The sequence below is a fragment of the Acipenser ruthenus genome, chromosome 26 (genome assembly GCF_902713425.1).
Source record: "Acipenser ruthenus chromosome 26, fAciRut3.2 maternal haplotype, whole genome shotgun sequence".
Lineage (NCBI taxonomy): Eukaryota > Metazoa > Chordata > Actinopteri > Acipenseriformes > Acipenseridae > Acipenser > Acipenser ruthenus.
In genome coordinates this window covers 18,287,460-18,305,993 of record NC_081214.1, presented here as the reverse complement: position 1 = coordinate 18,305,993, position 18,534 = coordinate 18,287,460, and the positions used below count along the sequence as shown (strand labels likewise).

General features: G+C 37.7%; 1 protein-coding gene across 1 annotated transcript; it reads right to left on the bottom strand.

The window, feature by feature from the left end:
* Nucleotides 1-9,010: 9,010 nt before the first annotated feature.
* Nucleotides 9,011-17,536, bottom strand: LOC117430426 (DNA excision repair protein ERCC-6-like). The gene is made up of 2 exons (XM_034050435.3): nucleotides 17,262-17,536; nucleotides 9,011-14,137 (listed from the first exon to the last, which is right to left on the bottom strand). Exons 1-2 carry the CDS (start codon nucleotides 17,291-17,293, stop codon nucleotides 10,129-10,131), a joined length of 4,041 nt encoding a protein of 1,346 aa, XP_033906326.3. The 5' UTR covers nucleotides 17,294-17,536; the 3' UTR covers nucleotides 9,011-10,128.
* Nucleotides 17,537-18,534: the final 998 nt, after the last annotated feature.

The following is an 18,534-nucleotide window of genomic DNA, read 5'->3' as shown; positions in this document are numbered from 1 at the left end:
GGACAGAAGCCCTGCTGTGTGTGTGTGTTGTGAATATAGGATTAGCAGGAAGGGGGTTACAGTCCTCCATGCTAGAATACATGTGAGAATGTGGCTGGAGCCTTATTTAATAACTGATGATTAATTACGCTCCAGCCACATGGTATATAAGGAAGGAAAAATCCTGTCTGGGTGTGGGAGTTTGGTGAGTGTGTACACTGTGTGTTGTTGGTAAATGCTTAGTAACTTGGTCAGTGAAGGCGAATGCCCAGCCTGACATCAGAATTGTTTTGTTTAAACCTTTTATTTCGGCCCTCCTGCCTTGCTAATTTGTTCCTGTGTTTTGTGTTTGTTAAATAAACATGTGCACGTGTGCTTTAACTACAGTTTCTTGCCTCTGAGTCTCATTCCTGACGCTATCCTGCTACAGGTATTAAACCTATACATTCTACAATTGAATGAAAAGAGAAAAACTGAAATGAAAGTAGCAGTAGTGGAGAGAATGGGTGGTAGGTTGGGGCAGGAGAAGTGAAAAGGGTATATTTTCTGGTAAAGTGATGTTATGTTGTGCCGCCAGTCATCATCTGTGCTTTCAACTGTAGTTCTTCTTGTTGGATCAGTGGAGCTTACTACTGAAGCACTATATTGGTTAAAATGGTGTGTACAGTATCTACTATGCAACTCTCCATATGTATTAGAAAACTGGGTAAATGAATGACCACTACAACCAAGGGAGGAAAAAAAACAAACAAACAAAAAAACATTAAAGCAGACAAATACTTCAACCAGAGATTTCATCCATATTTTCATTTGGGTAAACTGGGGGATATCTTAAATATTTTGGGGTTGGTATTGGCTGCCCCAATATCTGTTAATCTGTCCAAAGTCCACAGTTAACTTTGTTAATTCCACAAGGAGTAAGTCTAAGATCACTTTATTCACTCCAGCTATGTATAGGTTGTTCAAAGTGGGCCCTTTTCTAAGTAGTAAATATCTGACTCTGTAATTCTCCAGTGCTAGGGTTTCAGTGAAGCAGGAAAACTTAAGAAGTGTTAAGGAGTGGCGTGTGACCTGTGGGACTTCCTTAAGAATAAATTGCATGTGGGTAAAAGGTTTTATTTATGGATTTTGAGGAGTCCCACAGAAAAGGGCAGTGTAGAGTGTTATACCTACTAATTTCATTACACACACACACAAACTATTTGCAGTATAATGGGATGTCAGCACAGTACTTATCTCAGCTAGATAAGACATTTATATTCACATGTATCTCTTGTGCCTGAGGAAAACAATCACACAGTAGAAATCATTATGTTTTGTTAAATGTGCACAGAATTACACAAGGAGTCAAATGGATTTATAGTTAATAATATTTTCTCCAATTGTATTTGATCACCAAATTGTGCAGGGCTCAGAATGCCCTCTGGCATTTCACTGCCAGTTGGTTTCATTTGTTTAAGGAGTTCAAAAGCAAAGTATTACCGTGTTCAACTCAACAGCACACTGATTATACTCATGACTCACATCAAAACAGCACAAAGGAAACTGTCAAGTAATAAGTGAAAAGTGTTTTGCAGCCAAGTTAATTAACTATGGATGAAATGCTTGTTTATCAAATATTTGGGAACTTCGTAATGTACTTCATCATTTTGAAATGTTGCTACAGTGCAGTACACTGATAGCTTATGTGTATTGCCATGCATGTGTCAGCCCTTGATTCTAGGGTTTTAAAGTTGCATACGTAAATCCTACCAGCTTGTCTAAGGGAACATGCCCATTGCATTTGGTGGCAGAGTGGGGTGTCTAACCTGACACTGGATGTAAGGAGAACACATTTGGGAAGGAGTTTCCCTATTTAAGCAAAGGAATATTAATGATATGCTGTAGTAAGAACAAGTAAATGTAACAACCAGGCTAAAATATGGAACAGCTTGGCTGAAAAAAACTGGTTTTACTGGAGTTAATTTCAGACAATAACATCAGAAATTGTGAGGTAAAACTAAAATAAACTAATTCAATCAGATTGACAAACAGTTTTGTTATATTAAGAGTCATGACACTGATGAAGACGTTAGCCAGAATGTGTCTACTTGACTTTCAGTAAAAAAAAAAAAAAGTCAAAAGGTTGTGAATTCAAATACTGTGGAGGTGCTACACCAGCTCAGCTAGTTAGAGCTCCATATTTGTCTGACCATTACAACCACTCCCCTTTGGGTAGCAGCCCATCACAGGAATTGAACATGAAGATGTGTACCTGTTATTTGTCTAGTATTATGAACTTGGGTGTTATTATGGATTCCTCCTTAACCTTTTTTCACCTCCACAATATTGCCCGTTTACATCATTTTCTATCTGCAATGCTTTGTTCTGCGGCCTTCCTAATGATACTCTTGGAAGGCTCCAATATTTCCAGAATGCTGCTGCTCGTATCCTAACAAGATCAAAAACTTGTGATCATATTTCACCTGTACTACTGTATGTCAACCCCATTGGTTGTTAACTTTAGGATTGATTTTAAAATTGCAATGCTAACCTATAAAGCTCTAAATGGCACTGCTCCTTTATATATTGCTGACCTGCTTACTCCCTGTGTCCCTGCTCACAACCTGTGTTCCTCTGAGGCTGGTCTGTTGGTTGTCCCCAACTCCAGGCTGCACACCCAGGGTGACGGGGCTTTTTCTGTTTATGCACCCAGACTTTGGAACTCCTTGCAAAATTATATTAAAAGTTCAGACTCTCTGGAGATTTTTTTAAACTTCTTTAAAGACGTATTATTTTAAATTGGCTTTTAATTGTATCTAACTGTACTTTTAACTGGCTTTTAACTGTACTTAATTGTACCTTTTCTTTTTGTTTGTTTAAATCTTGTAAATTGCCTTGGGATACTTGCTATGAAAGGTGCTATATAAATAAAATGTTGTCGTTGTTGTTGTTACCTAACTAAGACCAATAATTTAAAGAACACATAACCAAAGCCTTAAAATGAACTTCTCTACTTCTTATTCCCACTTTCATTGTGTTCAGAATCATTTTGTTCTAAGCTTTTATTTTGTTTGGTTAACTTTATTTCATGATACACAAATGTTTACATCTTGATATGCCTGGTCCTTAATCTGCCCCATGGTATAACTGCCATTTGTATTTGACAATACCATTGGTATGTCAAAATCAGTTACCACAGTGGTACTATACTAGTTGCTCTCCTGTGCTACCCTTGCCCCCATGTACGGAAACATTGCACTGCCATTGAAAGCTGGTCTGGAAGGTACTAAATTAAAGCGAATGCAGATTAAAAACTATAGATATTCAGTGGGGAACTACCTCAGGGAATCTTGTTAATCATCTTACCTTGGGAGCAAGCTACAATCTAGGGAATAGTATGTGAAGGAATACATTTGATTCTGCAGACGGCTGAACATTCTGTAACTGCATTCTTAATAAACCACTAATCTGTGTGGTCAGCGTAGGTGTATATATTATAGCTGGAAAATTAATTGCAGATTTTGCCGTTGGCACTGCATGACATTTAAGCAAATTTATGGCAGTTATAATTGTTGAAGATAAAATTACCATCCATTACTCTGAAGTAATACAATTTAATGAATAAAAAATAAACTTTCCAGTTTCTTCCAGTGATCTAATCTTGTATTTATGTTTTCTTCTTGTTTTTAACACAGTGCAGCAATCTTTACTGACTTCATTTTAATAAAGAGACATACTGACATAACAAACTTTTTTAATGTAGACTTTCAGAACCTGGATGTCACTTCATTGATGGGCCTGCAATGGTCAATAGACTTCCACTTGACAACTACAGCTTTTAGTGCTTGCAAAATATCACATGACAATGGTGACGACTGTCTCCCCAACGGACATAAAGAAGACAGGAATCTTGTCTTATGGACGCTTACAGAGCATCCTAGTCTACCTCGTTGTAGAGGTCTTTTTTGGTGCAGTTTATATTACAAGCTCATTGTGAGGTCCATGACAGGCTAATCTTAGCTTTAATATTCTTTTATTTGGTTATACAAATATGTGTGTCTTGGGTTTAAGTTGTATTTTTTAGATGTGTTTTGGCCAGTATCTAGGTCAACATACATAGATTGTTTACAAGTACTGCCTGTAGGCAGATATCACAATTAACATAAAAAGACAAAACACACTGGACAGGAATAAATTAAATCAGATATGAAACAACTACTCACAAGTAGCGCAATTTCATTACAAAAAATGTACACCGTCAATCAAGGAGGAAGTAATGTAGTCAATAAAAATAGGATAATCCATGTTTTTTCAGAAAATACCTGCTTGAGAAGTCCTAAAGGAGTTCTTTGGAAACCAGATACAGTTATCTAACTAGTATCTGATAATGGTTACTGTTATATATTCTTTATATTCCACTACCCTGTCGTGAGGGAGACATTGTGTTTTGGTCAGACTAGTCTTTTTTGGCACACATTGACTATAGTGCACTTTTGCATTTGGGTCTGAGGTTTCAGGCTCTTACTGGTTGTATTGCTTTTGGAAAATAATAACAGAATATTGCACTGCAGAAAATCAGAGCTCTCATACCATGCAATGTCAGAGGTATGTCTTTCAAAGCTCAAATGAAGAGTTGGCATTGTTTTTGTGAGAGAATGAACAATACTAGTGATTAAAAACAATGATTACTGTAACTTGACAGACTTTTTTGCCTAATGTACTGCTACGAGTGTAACTGCTGTCTCACCTGACATATAGCAAATATATAAAATGTGTCACATCCGGTTTAAAATGTCCCCATTTAATTGCATTTTTTATTTTGACCAGCATCACCTTTTATCCAATGTGTCAAAAATGTAAGTCTACAACACTATATGCTCTTATACAGACATTAAATGAGAAAGGATTTTTTTCTTTTTTAGATCACAACTAGGAAAACGGCTTTCAAGATGCTGTAGTTGCCGATTTGAACATGTAATTCTCTGGAGTACGTCATAGACCAACTTTAAAGTTTAAAGTCATTTTTTTCTGCTTAGGAAAAGATCAGTGAGTGGGTTGATTGGCAGTCCTTTCACATATTTCAAGGATGCGTTGCCTTATGCATTTATTTTCAAATTTAAAAAAAAACAAACTTTTTTTGCTTTTCGGTTGAAATTTCACCTAGTTTAGAAAGATTATTTTAAATGTTGTTTTGGCCATAGGTCTTCATCAGTGCGTCACAGACCACTCCTTTGTGAGACAAACCATACCTAAAGCATTAAATAGAGAATAATGCGTGGGGTAGAGGGTGATGTGAGAATTTGATGTCCACCCGAGAGTTGGGACGCTACATAAACCCTCAGGGCGAAGATAAAGTTTCGATGGGGGCACCTGGTTGGCAAGTGATTCTATATTCAACACAGCATAACTAAGTGATCTTCCACAAGGAACCATCTCAAAAACAGGATGATTCTATGGGCTATTCTGGAGTTCTTTGATCCAACTTCCTTGAAGCAGCTGGTGGTGTATTGCTCCGGAAGAATTCAGACACCCCGAAGCCCTTGTCTGGCCCTGTATGGTGTTCCAACACTTTGACAGTTGTATGGTATGTTCTCCCAACACCGTTTCTGCTCTCTTTTGATAAAATCAGGCAAGCATGTTGTTGAGCAATGTTTTTGATAAAACTGATCATGCGTAACTTTGTTTTTCTACCTTGACATGACAAGACAGTCCCCTCGACAGATTGGTATTCATTCTTTTACCAAGGCGAATATCTCACAGGGGTGTACATAAGATCAAAAGCGAATTATGGTGCCTTTATTCTAATTTGAACATTTGTGTATATTTAACACAGGTAAAATATTTAGGACTGCATTTTGTGTATTTTACAGCTCATATTGATTATGCTGCATTTACAGTGATTGTCTACCACAACATTTCCCATGTACCACATCAAATCAATAGTATGCTGATGGCCCTGCTCAATATTAGCAGTTATTGCAGGTGTTTCTCTTTTTTCATCCAGCGCCTGCACACAGCCACAGTATGAATCCAATGAGACTGGAAATGTTTCTATTTCCACCCCCTCACTTTTTCCTTCAAAGGCTTTCAGCAACATCAAATAGAGATTTGAAAACACTGTGGAGCCAATAATGCCCTGCTGTTTTCTATAGGACTGCCAACCCCCCCTCCCCCCGAAACCACTCTGAAACCAGCAACAAAGCTCCAAGTCACCTTGATCAAAACAAGCTGGAATAAAACGACAAAACAAATATGGGCAGGCAGCAAAACCGAGTAAGAACTGAGGATAGCTAACTTGTTCAACATTAGTTGAAGACGAGTTGAGATTCGTTTGTAGCCGTTACATCTTGATATCAAACTGACATCTTCATTCTTAAACTGCCAAAACATTCAGTCTGATAGTGTATAAAGCATTAACTTGCTGCAGGAAAAACCTTGGGATCCCACATAGATCTAGCCCAGGGTTCTGTGACCAAGTTTACATTTGTGAATAGCTGCCTCTGGATCCAGGGGCAAACAAGGGTTAGGTCCATGAAAATAAAGTGCTGTTTTTTCTTTTTATGTCTGGGACAATATACAATATTAAAACATACCAAGGAAGTATGATTTGGTCAATGGTCTAGTTTATTTATTTAAAATTGTGAATGTGTATGATCAGGTGTAAAGCACAGCAAAAACACTTGAGTTGTGCACAGTAAAGCCAGCTTAAGTACAGTAAAGTATGATAAAAAGAGAAGTGAAGCATAGAAACGGCATAGGCGTAACATACGACTAAGTTACTACAAATATATGCACAAGCAAAAAACAACTCACTTTCAGGGTTCATATATATATATATATTATATATATATATTGTAAAAGATTGCACCACTCTCGGGTTCATTGGCCCTTTAAAAATAGACCCAACACGACAGAAATGGATTTTTAAGCGCTGGTGCGCTATGTTTAATAAACAAAAAAATAAACAAAATACAAAACAAACACCTAGCTCTGTACGAGCACTAACTAACACACAGGAACTCCCTGACTAACACGGGACAGCTACGCTGTTTCCCCGTCCTCACAAAACACACTGGTTTGAAACAGCACTTTACCTCATGACTGCCAGGAAGCAGAGCACCCCTTTCTGCCTCCTTCTCCTCAGCAGCCTCGAGCAGGCTGCCTGCTCTCCTTTTAAACTCCACACCTGGGTCTAATTCCCCAATAACGCCCAGGTGCGGATGATCATTAATAAAACAATTAAACAATTAAATTTAAACAATAAACCAAAAAGTGCATTCTCACATGTTTCTTTTGCAGGGAGGTTTTAACCCCCTCCCTGCTGTCTCTCACAACCCGCTATCTTACAATATATATATATATATATATAAATAACATTGACAATACATTTAGCAGCTTAGGTTTATTTTGTGTATGAATACCATAGCAAACCATTTAATTTCGTTTATATGCTGATGGGTGGTCTCAAGAGTGTCTTCTGTAATGTATAACAATTGACCTTGGACTATATATTGACCCCAAATTCATTGACTACCAACTGTTCTGACCTATGACCCTTTGCATTTGACACTTGTTTTATAGTTAAAACCAGTGCTGAATGTTATTGCACATTAGCAGGAGGGGTATACAACAATTAAGCCACTTATCTTTACTTCCATCATAAAGTATCAGACACACACGTAAGGTTTGCCACCCTATTGCTCCACAGCCATTCCAGTTTATTCATTTAAAGCAGGTTTCATTCTTAGCTGATAAGTACAGGAATATGCCAATGAACTGAACTCTTTATTGGGTCTGGTTTAGCATTTACAGGACTTTTTTCCCAAAAGATGGCATAACAGCACAGCTCCTCTCCAATTCACAAGTTGCTTCAACTCTTTTTGACCAATCACCCCTGACACGACTTAAGCACTATGCTTCATTATTATTATTATTATTATTTCTTTCTTAGCAGACGCCCTTATCCAGGGCGACTTACAATCGTAAGCAAATACATTTCAAGTGTTACAATACAAGTAATACAATAAGAGCAAGGTATAACGGTGTTGGTATTACTGGACTTCAAGCGGAGAAGAATTGATTTCAGATTACTAATTACTTCATTACTTTTACTTAAAAAGGCATTTTAAAAGTACTTGAGAGCAAATTATGGTATGAAACCACAGCAAGGGAATTCCTATACTGACTTCAAGAATCCATTTCACTGCATTATGAATGGAAGCACACAGTAATGAAGAAAGCAGCTGGACTTAATCCTCAGTTTTCTATATTCAATCCAGTCAGATGAACACTTTAACCCATGTGCAACCTCTGAGTTTACAGAGCTGAAATATCAAGTATACCAGGGGAAAGATAAACCCTTTATTCTAGATTTTAGAGCATTGGTGTCACAATGATGCACAGAAAACCACCACATATCAACTGTGGGAATCCGATCCAGATGAGTCCAAAGAAGCTGAAGGCGTCAGCTAGGCATGCCTGAATATTTTCATTTTGAAAGGATCTGTATCTTGTAGTCCTTGGAGGTAGTTTTATTCTAGGTACCTTCCTAATACTAAAAGTAATGCCATGATTACTCAATTGTGGTAGCAGATTCATTACTTTTAGCATAACAAGTGGGCTCATGTATTAACCAAGTTTAATTATAAAATGTCTTAATTTGATACTTCTAGAAGAATTAAAATCTATATTTATATCTCTCATTATAATTACTTCCTAAATTGGATTTACTGCATCTAAAAGTGTGGGAAATTCATCAAGTGTAGTAAGTGGGCTCTTTGGAGGGTGATACACACCAAACACTAAGCATTTTAGAATTTGGTATTTGTAAATTTCATGTAAAGGACTTGTTACCATGAACTTTAGTTTAGCATAAATGGCCACACCACCACCCGATTTTCCAGATCAAGCCAAACGAACCAGATCATAGGCTTCAGTATTAGCAAAAATTCCAAAAAGTAACCCTCATGATGAACTGGCAGTATGGTTGCAGTCTCCTCCTTATACAGCTTCCCCTCAATAGACTTTTTTTTTTGTCTAGGTTCCAGACCATAAAAATGAATTTCACTTGTGACTGAAGCTGGATTGGAACCCAGACACCCAGAGGTTAAAGGCATGCAGGTTAGCTTATTACAACCTAGCTGCTCATTTTAATGGAAATCTCCAGATTGCGCTTGCACCATCTTGTGGCCTAATTGTGTATTGGCAGTGGTTAATTTTCTACCCTGGCTGCCCAGAAAGTGTGTGTATGCCTGCGAGATTGACTCTTTCAACTCATTGAAACCTTTCTGTAATCCCTTCCGCCAATATACATTACTGTAAAATAAATCTGATCATTGCTTAACATGTAGAGAACCGCCACCATAAGACTATAGTTGACACCTGCAAGTATTACTGTAAGACAGCAAAACATTAAGTTACAGTACTGGAAAACAATATTCACAGTACAGCGCTGTACTGTTCTGTATTAAAATGGGATTTATTCTAAAAGCAACAATCAAATATATCAGTAGGCAACTTAAAACAGTTCAATAGTTTGTTTTTAACCCAGGGATTGATACATGAGAGTTAATAATAATAAGCAATATAGTCCTGATGTAACAAATAGACATCATTGGAAAACGCATGCAAGAGTTATATGTAGTACTGTATAATAGAATCAATCTGTTACATAGCTGACCGACACCTAAATGAGTGACGGATTACTGAGGCGCCGACGCTATAACAATTAGAGTCAGTTAACTGTTAACCAATGTTGGTTATGGTGGGTAAGTGCCCCATTTGCTACTTCAAATACCATGCCAGTAATATTGTTGTAATGCACATATCATCCAGGCTTTTCAATGTCTTGCTAGGGGATATCAAATGTTAAAAAGTCAGATCAGTTTAGTTTAATTTAAGATACATATTATACACAGAGATTCGTAAATAGAGAGGATTTATCTTGTTAGACTAATTGATTAGATGTCATGCTTGATTAAAATACCAGCCTATAAATGTGATTGAAATAAAAGCTTACCAAGGCAAATTGCAATTTCATATTTTATTCCTACACTTAATACTACTAAATGAAACAAATCAAAGTGCTTCAAAAACAATAAACATGACCTATAAAACTGCTTGCTTTTTTAACCAAAAATGAATAACTTGTGGTAACTTGCTTTCCCCTTAGCTTTTACTAAGTTGACGATATAGTCTTATTGTCATTAACTGAATTTCAGGATCCCCACTTTTAAGGTCAAGGGCCTGCAAGAAAACATCCAAAGCTTCTTTAAAGTTTCCTTCTCCATACAGTCCTTTCCCACATTTCACCAAGTATTCATATTTGTCTTCTGCCGATGGAGACGTATTGGTTGCGTCACGATTTCTAGGCGGGTCCTTCTCAATTGTGCAACAGTCCATATTTTCATCTGATCTTAGCTCAATATCACCAGTGGATTCATCCTGGGTACTTTCCTCACCCTCTTCCATCTCAAAACCATTTGTGTCATCATACTCCTCCTGTCCTTCCTCAGTGTTCACAGATTCTCCCGTAGGTTCCTCTTCTGTCTCTGTCTCTTTCTCCTCTCCGTCCATCCCTTCCTCCTCAGTGTTCACAGATTCTCCCGTAGGTTCCTCTTCTGTCTCTTTCTCCTCTCCGTCCATCCCTTCCTCCTCTGTGTTCAAAGATTCTCCTGTAGGTTCCTCTTCTGTCCCTTCCTCCGTGTTTAAAGTCTCTCCTGTTGGTTCCCCTTCTGAAAGCACAGACTCTTCACCATTTGCTTCTTCCTCCTCTGCCATGCTACTTTCTTCCTCTGACTCCTTATCATCAGACTCCTCCATATCTTCGATGTCTTCCACAACAGCACTCACAAAAGATTTTCGCGATGCAACAGATGTATTGCCACCTATGCTCTTTCTGAGAGGGGTCAGGGAAGCTGAGGAGTGCAATACAGAGTTGTTCTGCTTAGGAGTCGAAGCATTAACACCCAAAAAGGATTGATGCAAAGGGCTACCAACTGAAGAGAACCCTTCCACATGGTTGTGCTTTCCTGCTGAAGAGTTGCTGCTTTCATCATCCTCATCATCACTATCAGAAATTACTCTTGCTTTATTTTTCTTTCTAGCAGTATGAATGAAAGACCCTTCAGCCATATTCTCATCTTCACTCTGAGAAATAAATAACCCTCTTTGTGGAGAATTATCAGGGCTGCTTATTTTTGGATCATCATTTGGAGGCAGCTCTTTAAGAGAACTTGAACTACTTTCCATACGGAGCTGAAGGTCTGAATTAAGTTCAGTATGCACAGAATTACTGCTATTTTCAAACATTTCTTCTGCACTATCTTGCAATTGAAGATTAAAGTCACACTGGGGATGTGACACAGACAAAGAGTTGGATTTTGAGACAATATCTTCCTCAAAATCACTGTCTTCACCCGAGTAAGATCCAGGAAGACCAGCTGCAGGGCATTCCAAGCTTGAATTATTTGGACAAGGCGACAATATTTGGATATCTCTGCCCTCCATCATAGAAAGTGCAGGGGAGATCTCAACATTCTGAAAACTGACATCTTTTACAGATTTATTTTGAGGGCCTGGCAAAATAACTGCTTCCTCAGCAACATCAGCTACTAATTCACATTCAGAACTGTAATTTATATCTGCTCCACAGGCAGGAGAAGATACTTTCGCACTTGATTTTGAGGAATCTTCTGAATTAAATCGGTCTTCAAGAACTTTATTTTCAGAATGCTCTGAAGCTTCACTCTCTCTCTTGTTTCCCACAGTCAAACAAGACTCCTTGCTAGAATTCTTCTCAGATTCTTCACAACTATCATCTAGAACAAAATTGTTAATTTTGTTACTTACATTGTGTATATCCTCATTTTGTTCAATGCTTTCTTCAGTCAGATCTACAACTGCAGGAGGTGAAACAGCAGAATCTTCAGTCCACTTGAGTGTGGGAACGTTAGTCTCTGTTTTAACTCTTTTTGTTTCAAGTGATCTCTTTGGAGGCTCTGGATTGTGAAGCCATGCAGGCTCAGTGCCAGATTTAATATTCTCCACCAGTTGCTGGTGTAGCTCAGATTCTGCTTTCATCAGCTCTTGAGCTTTCAACACTCTATGCTCAATATAGTGCTGAGCCTCCGTGTCCTCTGGGTGATCTTCATGACTAGCTGCTTCTGATGAAAACATGAGGTCATGATCTGAGAGGCCAAACATTTCCAAAGAATAGAGGTAAGCAATATGTTCATCCAGCTCAGGATCTGTACGTCTCTGTGTTGCATGTAGTGATTGAAGCTGGATCTGTGTGGAGGATGACCGCGTGTCTTCCAGTTTGAAAAGCTCTTTCAACTCTTGTTTGCTGAAGTACCTGAATGGGTTTTTTTTGTCGCCAGTTGTCTGTCTGATCAAGGAATCCTTGAAGACTTGACGTCTGTATATTTTTTCTTCCACAGTCCCACAGGTGATTAGCCTGTAGATCACAACATTTTCTGTTTGCCCAATTCTGTAGGCTCTGTCCACAGCTTGTGCATCTGTTGCAGGATTCCAACTTGGATCAAAAATCACAACCCTATTTGCAGATGTGAGAGTAATTCCAACCCCACCAACTTGAGTTGTAAGAAGAAAGACAGAGTATTCTTTGCCGTTCTGAAAAAGTGTTATACGTCTCTGACGTTCAGATAAATCGGTTATTGTTCCATCGATACGTAGCAGTTTGAAACCCCTGTTAACTAAAATGCGACTGAGGATGTCAAGCATTTTTCTCGACTGAGAGAAGACAAGAGTACGATTGCCTTCATCTCGAAGTCTTTCCAACAGGCCCACAAGGAATGTCAACTTGCCCGATTCATTAATCAAAGTATCATCTGACAGGTGATCAATTTTTCCTGCAGCAGTATCATTCTCATCAAAACCATCTCCACTATGATGATCTCCATCTTCTAGGCCTAACTGGCCACAGGCCCTGGCAGACAGAAGTCTTGGGTGGTCACAGAGTTTCTTTAACACCGTTAGTTCTGCCAATGGAGAACGGTTAGTCATTAGTATCTCTTTTATTTGGTCTAAAGAAATAAACTTGTTGTAGATATCTTCCTGTACTGGACTAAGGTAAGTCCAAATAATTAAGTCATTCTTTCTAGTCAAAGAAGGCATCTCAACTCCAGTACTGGGATTTTTGTTCTCTTTGTCTTCTGAATCCAATTCATTAACTTTACCTTCTTTTAGGAGCTTTGCTTTCTGAACGTCTTGCTTTGTCCTTCTTAGAAAGTATGGATCTATAATTGTCATCAGATTTTCAGAAATCTTTAGACCCAGGGCTTTTTCTCCTGTTGTGGCATCTTTTTCTCTGGCTCGAGTAATGGGGCTTTCATACTCCATTTTAAAAGTCTTTGCTGTTCCAAGGAGTGTTCCCTGACATGCAAAATCAAATAGCGCCCACATCTCCCGCAGATTATTTTGCACAGGAGTACCAGTGAGAAGGATGCGGTTCCTTGCAGGTATAGCATGTGCGCTTTTTGCTGTTTTGGTTGACGATGTTTTAATTTTGTGAGCTTCATCTAGAATGATATAGTCCCATGTGAACTCCCTATCATTAAAGCTAGACAGAAGTTGCCAATTGTTGATCAGCATTTGGTAAGTTGTTATGATCACACCGCCTCTTCTTTGGACTTTCTCCAAGTTCTTCACCCGCTCAGCTTTGCTAGTGCCATGAAACTCTTTAATTCTCATTCCAGGGGTCCACTTGGCAAATTCCTTTGTCCAGTTTGCAATTAGTGTTGTAGGCATGACAATCAATGCACACTTGACTAACTCTGCATCAAACATTCCCGACAGAAACGCAATAATTTGGATGGTTTTCCCCAATCCCATGTCATCTGCCAAAATTCCACCTTTTCTTCCATCTCTGTGCAAGCTATAAAGAAAAGCTATGCCTTCTTTTTGGTGTTCGTAAAGCTTGTCATGTAATTCTCTGAAGAGCATTAAACCACTGCCATTGACGTCAACAAACTCATCATCGTCATCTTCTTCACTTCCTGCTCCTCGACGTGCCAATTCCGCAACGGCTTCTTCCAGTTTCTGGATTCTGCTTTTTAGCTTTTCACTGGGATGAATTTTGTAGGCAGAATTAAATAATTCGAGTGACCTACTAAGGTTTCCGTTCCTGGCTTCATCCTTGCCTTCTTTAACATACCTAAAAAGATAGACAAATTAGAGTTCTAACAACCATATATTTCATTTTATTAAACAAACAAAAAAAACAAAAAAAAAAAAGAATATATGAACTTTGCAAAGTGGACCACAACCAATATTAAATTAACACAACTTTTTAGGACCTCCCACTTTCATCATGTTTTCCAGTTTAATAATTCAGCTGCATTTTGTTCAATGCTATTTCTCAACTGAGTTGTTCAGATTCCATTCTAAAAACACCACTATGTAACCTACCAAACTAAATTTGGTTCAAATTAATGAAAAGGCTAATTTAAAATTGAGTTTACTTAAAACATACTGTGCTAGCTTACAGATAGACCTTTACAATAAAATAAAACATTTAAGATCACTCTTTATTGAACATTGGAAAATAAAAATAAAAAACAGTTGAACTATTTGCTATTTGTGTGACTTCACAAAGGAGTTACAATGTGATTCATATGCATCATTTACTTTTGGTTTTACTACAGGTTAGAGTAACAATATGAACTCAGTTCTGTAGAAAGACAGATTTAGATTTAATACAGGGTTTTCAAAATAAGCAGACGACCGGCGCAATTCACCGCCTAAAACGACATTTGCGCTGGCTATTTTATTTAAAAATATTACGATTATTTTCAGGGATATTATTGCAAAAAAAAAAAAAAAAAAAAGCATATTCCTTTTGTTATGAGATATTGGGTGGGTTATGTCGTGTTTAGAGGCTGTACTCTAAGAAGAAAGGCATACTGGAATATCAGCTGAGCCCTTGTCAGCCCACTGCAGAAGACAGCGAGGGATATCTGAGGAGGAGGAGGAGGAGGAAGAGGAGTAAGAGAGGTCTTGGAGAGACAGTGCGCCAACCTTTCAAAATTAATCTGGGTCAGACTCCAATACTCGGTACCAATAGGCACTGTAACATTTGTTCAAGTTTATCTTTTTTTATGAAAAGCTATTTTATTGAGGTTATTGTTAAATATTTGGTACCTTATACATATACAAAAAAAAAAACATATGTGCTTTATTTTTACTTTAAGTATATTTAACGATCTTGACAGAAACAGTGTACACGTCATAAAAATGGTATTTGTGACACTAAGAAACTCCTTTGTTAAATACGTGTTCACTGTTATTTTAATGAAAATGAAATATGCTTTTAAAATATGCCGTTGTGTTTTTTTCTTGCATGTTGGAGCTACAGATTATTATTAATTACACAACAAAAAAATCCTAATTTACTCAGAATGCAGTGCTTAAAATATTTTATAAAATATGTATTGTTGAGCTCTCATTAAATAGGCGTTTATATCCAAAATATAATTTGAATCAACAACTCCCCATTCGCGTGAGTGTCAGAATAGGATACGTCCGTACAGCAGCTTGTTAGAAATGTCTGTTCTTTTCATTAATACTGTAATCCAGTATTTTCCGACAATCACCAAAGCTTTCTATTTTTGTTTTTATTATTATTATTAAATAGCATCTTTGAAATACCTTCCCACGTTCCCTTTAAAACTTTCATTTAGTTAGCAACTGTGGGTAAATTAACTTAGCATTTTTAGCCACACCAAAGCACATTAAAGAAAACCATAAAACTGTTTCATTGTACACAATACAATAAACATATTGACTACTACTCATGTCCAATAACCTTCTCCCTTAAACACCACACGTTTCCCTAAACATAAATAATATACCGGTAGGTGAGCTTTTCAGCTTTCAATGCAAACCTGTGAATGACATACAAACAACACTGTCACTGGTAGAATTCATAGGTACTCTCTGTCTTTAACAACTTCACAAAGCTAAAATAATTCAGTTTTAATATGTGATATTTGTGGACATTTCTTTTAAATTATTAAGTATAAACATTTTGTAGAAACATACTACTATTTTATTTGAAAACACGTAGGTATTTAAATGCCAGACCCTATACCCTTTACAGTATATTTAAAGTGCACTATGATTCCCGTTTAATCAATGCCAGACTTAGTCCCACGTGAAAAAAACGTGCTTGCAGATTTCCTCAATTCTGAATTGGTTTGCAGGTATTCATGTGCTGCACCTTTACATTATTTTGACGGTGTCAGGGTTTTCACCTGGGACTACTGACAGTAATATTGCACCGACATTAAAACTCAATAAACATAGTGAGACTAATCCTTTTTAAAATAATAATTGTGTTCCTCTTCCTAGTCTTCTTCTGTTACTATTTACAAACTACATTCCAGTATATTTTAATAGCAAACAGCGACTGTGTCCATCACAGTCATATTGTTGTTTCTAATTAGAACCTCCGTCCCGCCAAACACAACATTGGCGCGTATGTTACGTAATCAAGATCAATGACTTTCATTGGGTGAAATGAAATGAAATAAAACAGATTGCACCGATTCATCTACTAGCACATGTTCAAAGTAATCATGCTGGCATAGTCTTACACAAGTACATTTTTCAAAGCCTTCGCCACTGTGGCGAACCTGGTGAAAATTAATTGAGCCACACAGGGCACATTTCGCTTGTGGCGACATTGCGAGCTGGAACGCAGTTTGCTTGATGCGGGAATCTGTTTAAATCAAAAATATATATCTGAATGTCAAATATGCAAAATGTCTAATATATTTGTTTTTGTACTTTTTAGTGATGCGATTGTCACTGTAAAAAATATTGTAGCAATCTGTACTAAATGTTGTGTTGGATCGTTTTGTGTCGCTGTTCCGTGTTTTGTATAGATATGTGTAAATATCCACCTTTATTTGACGTTTGATAACCGTTTAACTGCAATGAAATCAATTCGAAAGACATGAACTGCTCCTTTCCTGTTTTCACGCTGACATGCCGCTCCGTGACAAAAAATCACATCCCTCACATTTACTTCATTCGTGACGAAAGTTCCAGAAAGATGGGAGCCTGTCAGATATTTGTAACTTCTTTATCGATAAGCAAAGGGAAAACACAACAGATTGGTTTAACACTAACAGAAGCGAGGCTGCGCATTCTTGGTGAGGTTTCGTTATGGATCTTTTTCACGTTTCACTTTTTTGATTTACACTTACACTTGATAACAAAACCCGGATTTTCAGCATTTGAGAAATCGTTTTATAAAGTACACACAGAATACATACCTCTGGTATTTCTCCACAGATTTAGAGTCCATCTCGTTCGTTTAACCCCAGTTTGTACAGTATTGTTTATCGTTCTTCAATCCACATACATAATTTAATACCGCATGTACTTTATTTCTTGACCTGATCATTCATGAGCAACTTTTTGCACTGAACAAAAATGGAATCCCCCGCCACTATCCAACCAATCCGCTGTGTAACATAAGAGTCTGCGCAGTGCGTCAGAACCAATCAGGTTTCTTGCAAGGTTTATTAATCGCTTGTTCCCCGAAACGCAGATTCACAAGCATCAGTTTCTCACTCGTTCCATAAGCCCCTCCCTCTCGTGACGTATTCAAGACCTGCCTCTTCCGAATTGACGTCACTGAATATTTGAAACTCCAAACAAACTGCAACCAAAACGGAGAGAGAAAGAGAGGCCTTGGTCTGTAAATTAGAGGTCTGCTTGGGCCAAAATTTAGACGTACCCTTCCACAAACGGAACGTACCACTGCTACACATTCTCCTGTTGATATTTTATTATTATTATTATTATTATTATTATTATGATGATGATGATGTTTTACTCCGTCAGCCCGATGAACCCGCTTTATATCATGATTGCCGTGCAGGCATAATTCGTGATATAATGCGGGTCGTGATATAAACCTAGTTTCATGTTTGCCTATGACAGCACATTACCAGTGCGAGAAAAAAAGAAAGAAAACTAACTGAATTAAAGAGCAGTGTTTTAATACTGTACATTTAGTAAAATGCATATAGTTTAGGACAAATATGTTTTGTATAATTAACTGGAACAAAACTGTTTGTGTCATTATCTAAAAAAAGGCATGAATTGTCAACTGATGAGAAATAACAATTAATTTTTTTGTGTGGGGTGGGGCTGCCCTCCTCCTCCTCAAACCAATACCATTAGTTACAACCAACTTCATTGCTTACAACAGATATCATGACTGACAGCCACCACTACCACTTACCTCAGAAACTCAACTCCAGGAGCTGGATTTGAACCGCTGTCTTCAGCGAGAGAAGGCGATATGGATTAGACCACTGCCCCAACAGCTCCCACAGAAAAGCTGTGTTTCATGCTGACTATAAGGTCAATTAACAAATTCTTTGAAAATAGAGGAAGGAATCAGGTGGATTTGAACCCAGTACCACAAGGAGAACAACACAACACAACATACTCGTGAATGAGTATGTGCCATCTCACTTCAATGGAAGGGCTTGCTTTTTCATTGATTATGAGGTAAATTAACCAAGTCTTTAAACG

Excerpts from the sequence above, each read along its gene's own strand:
- LOC117430426 (XM_034050435.3), bottom strand. The coding sequence starts at position 17,293 with ATGGACTCTAAATCTGTGGAGAAATACCAGAG. Across the intron at positions 14,138-17,261 it reads TCTGTGGAGAAATACCAGAG|GTATGTTAAAGAAGGCAAGG; the intron begins GTATGTATTCTG and ends CTATCTTTTTAG.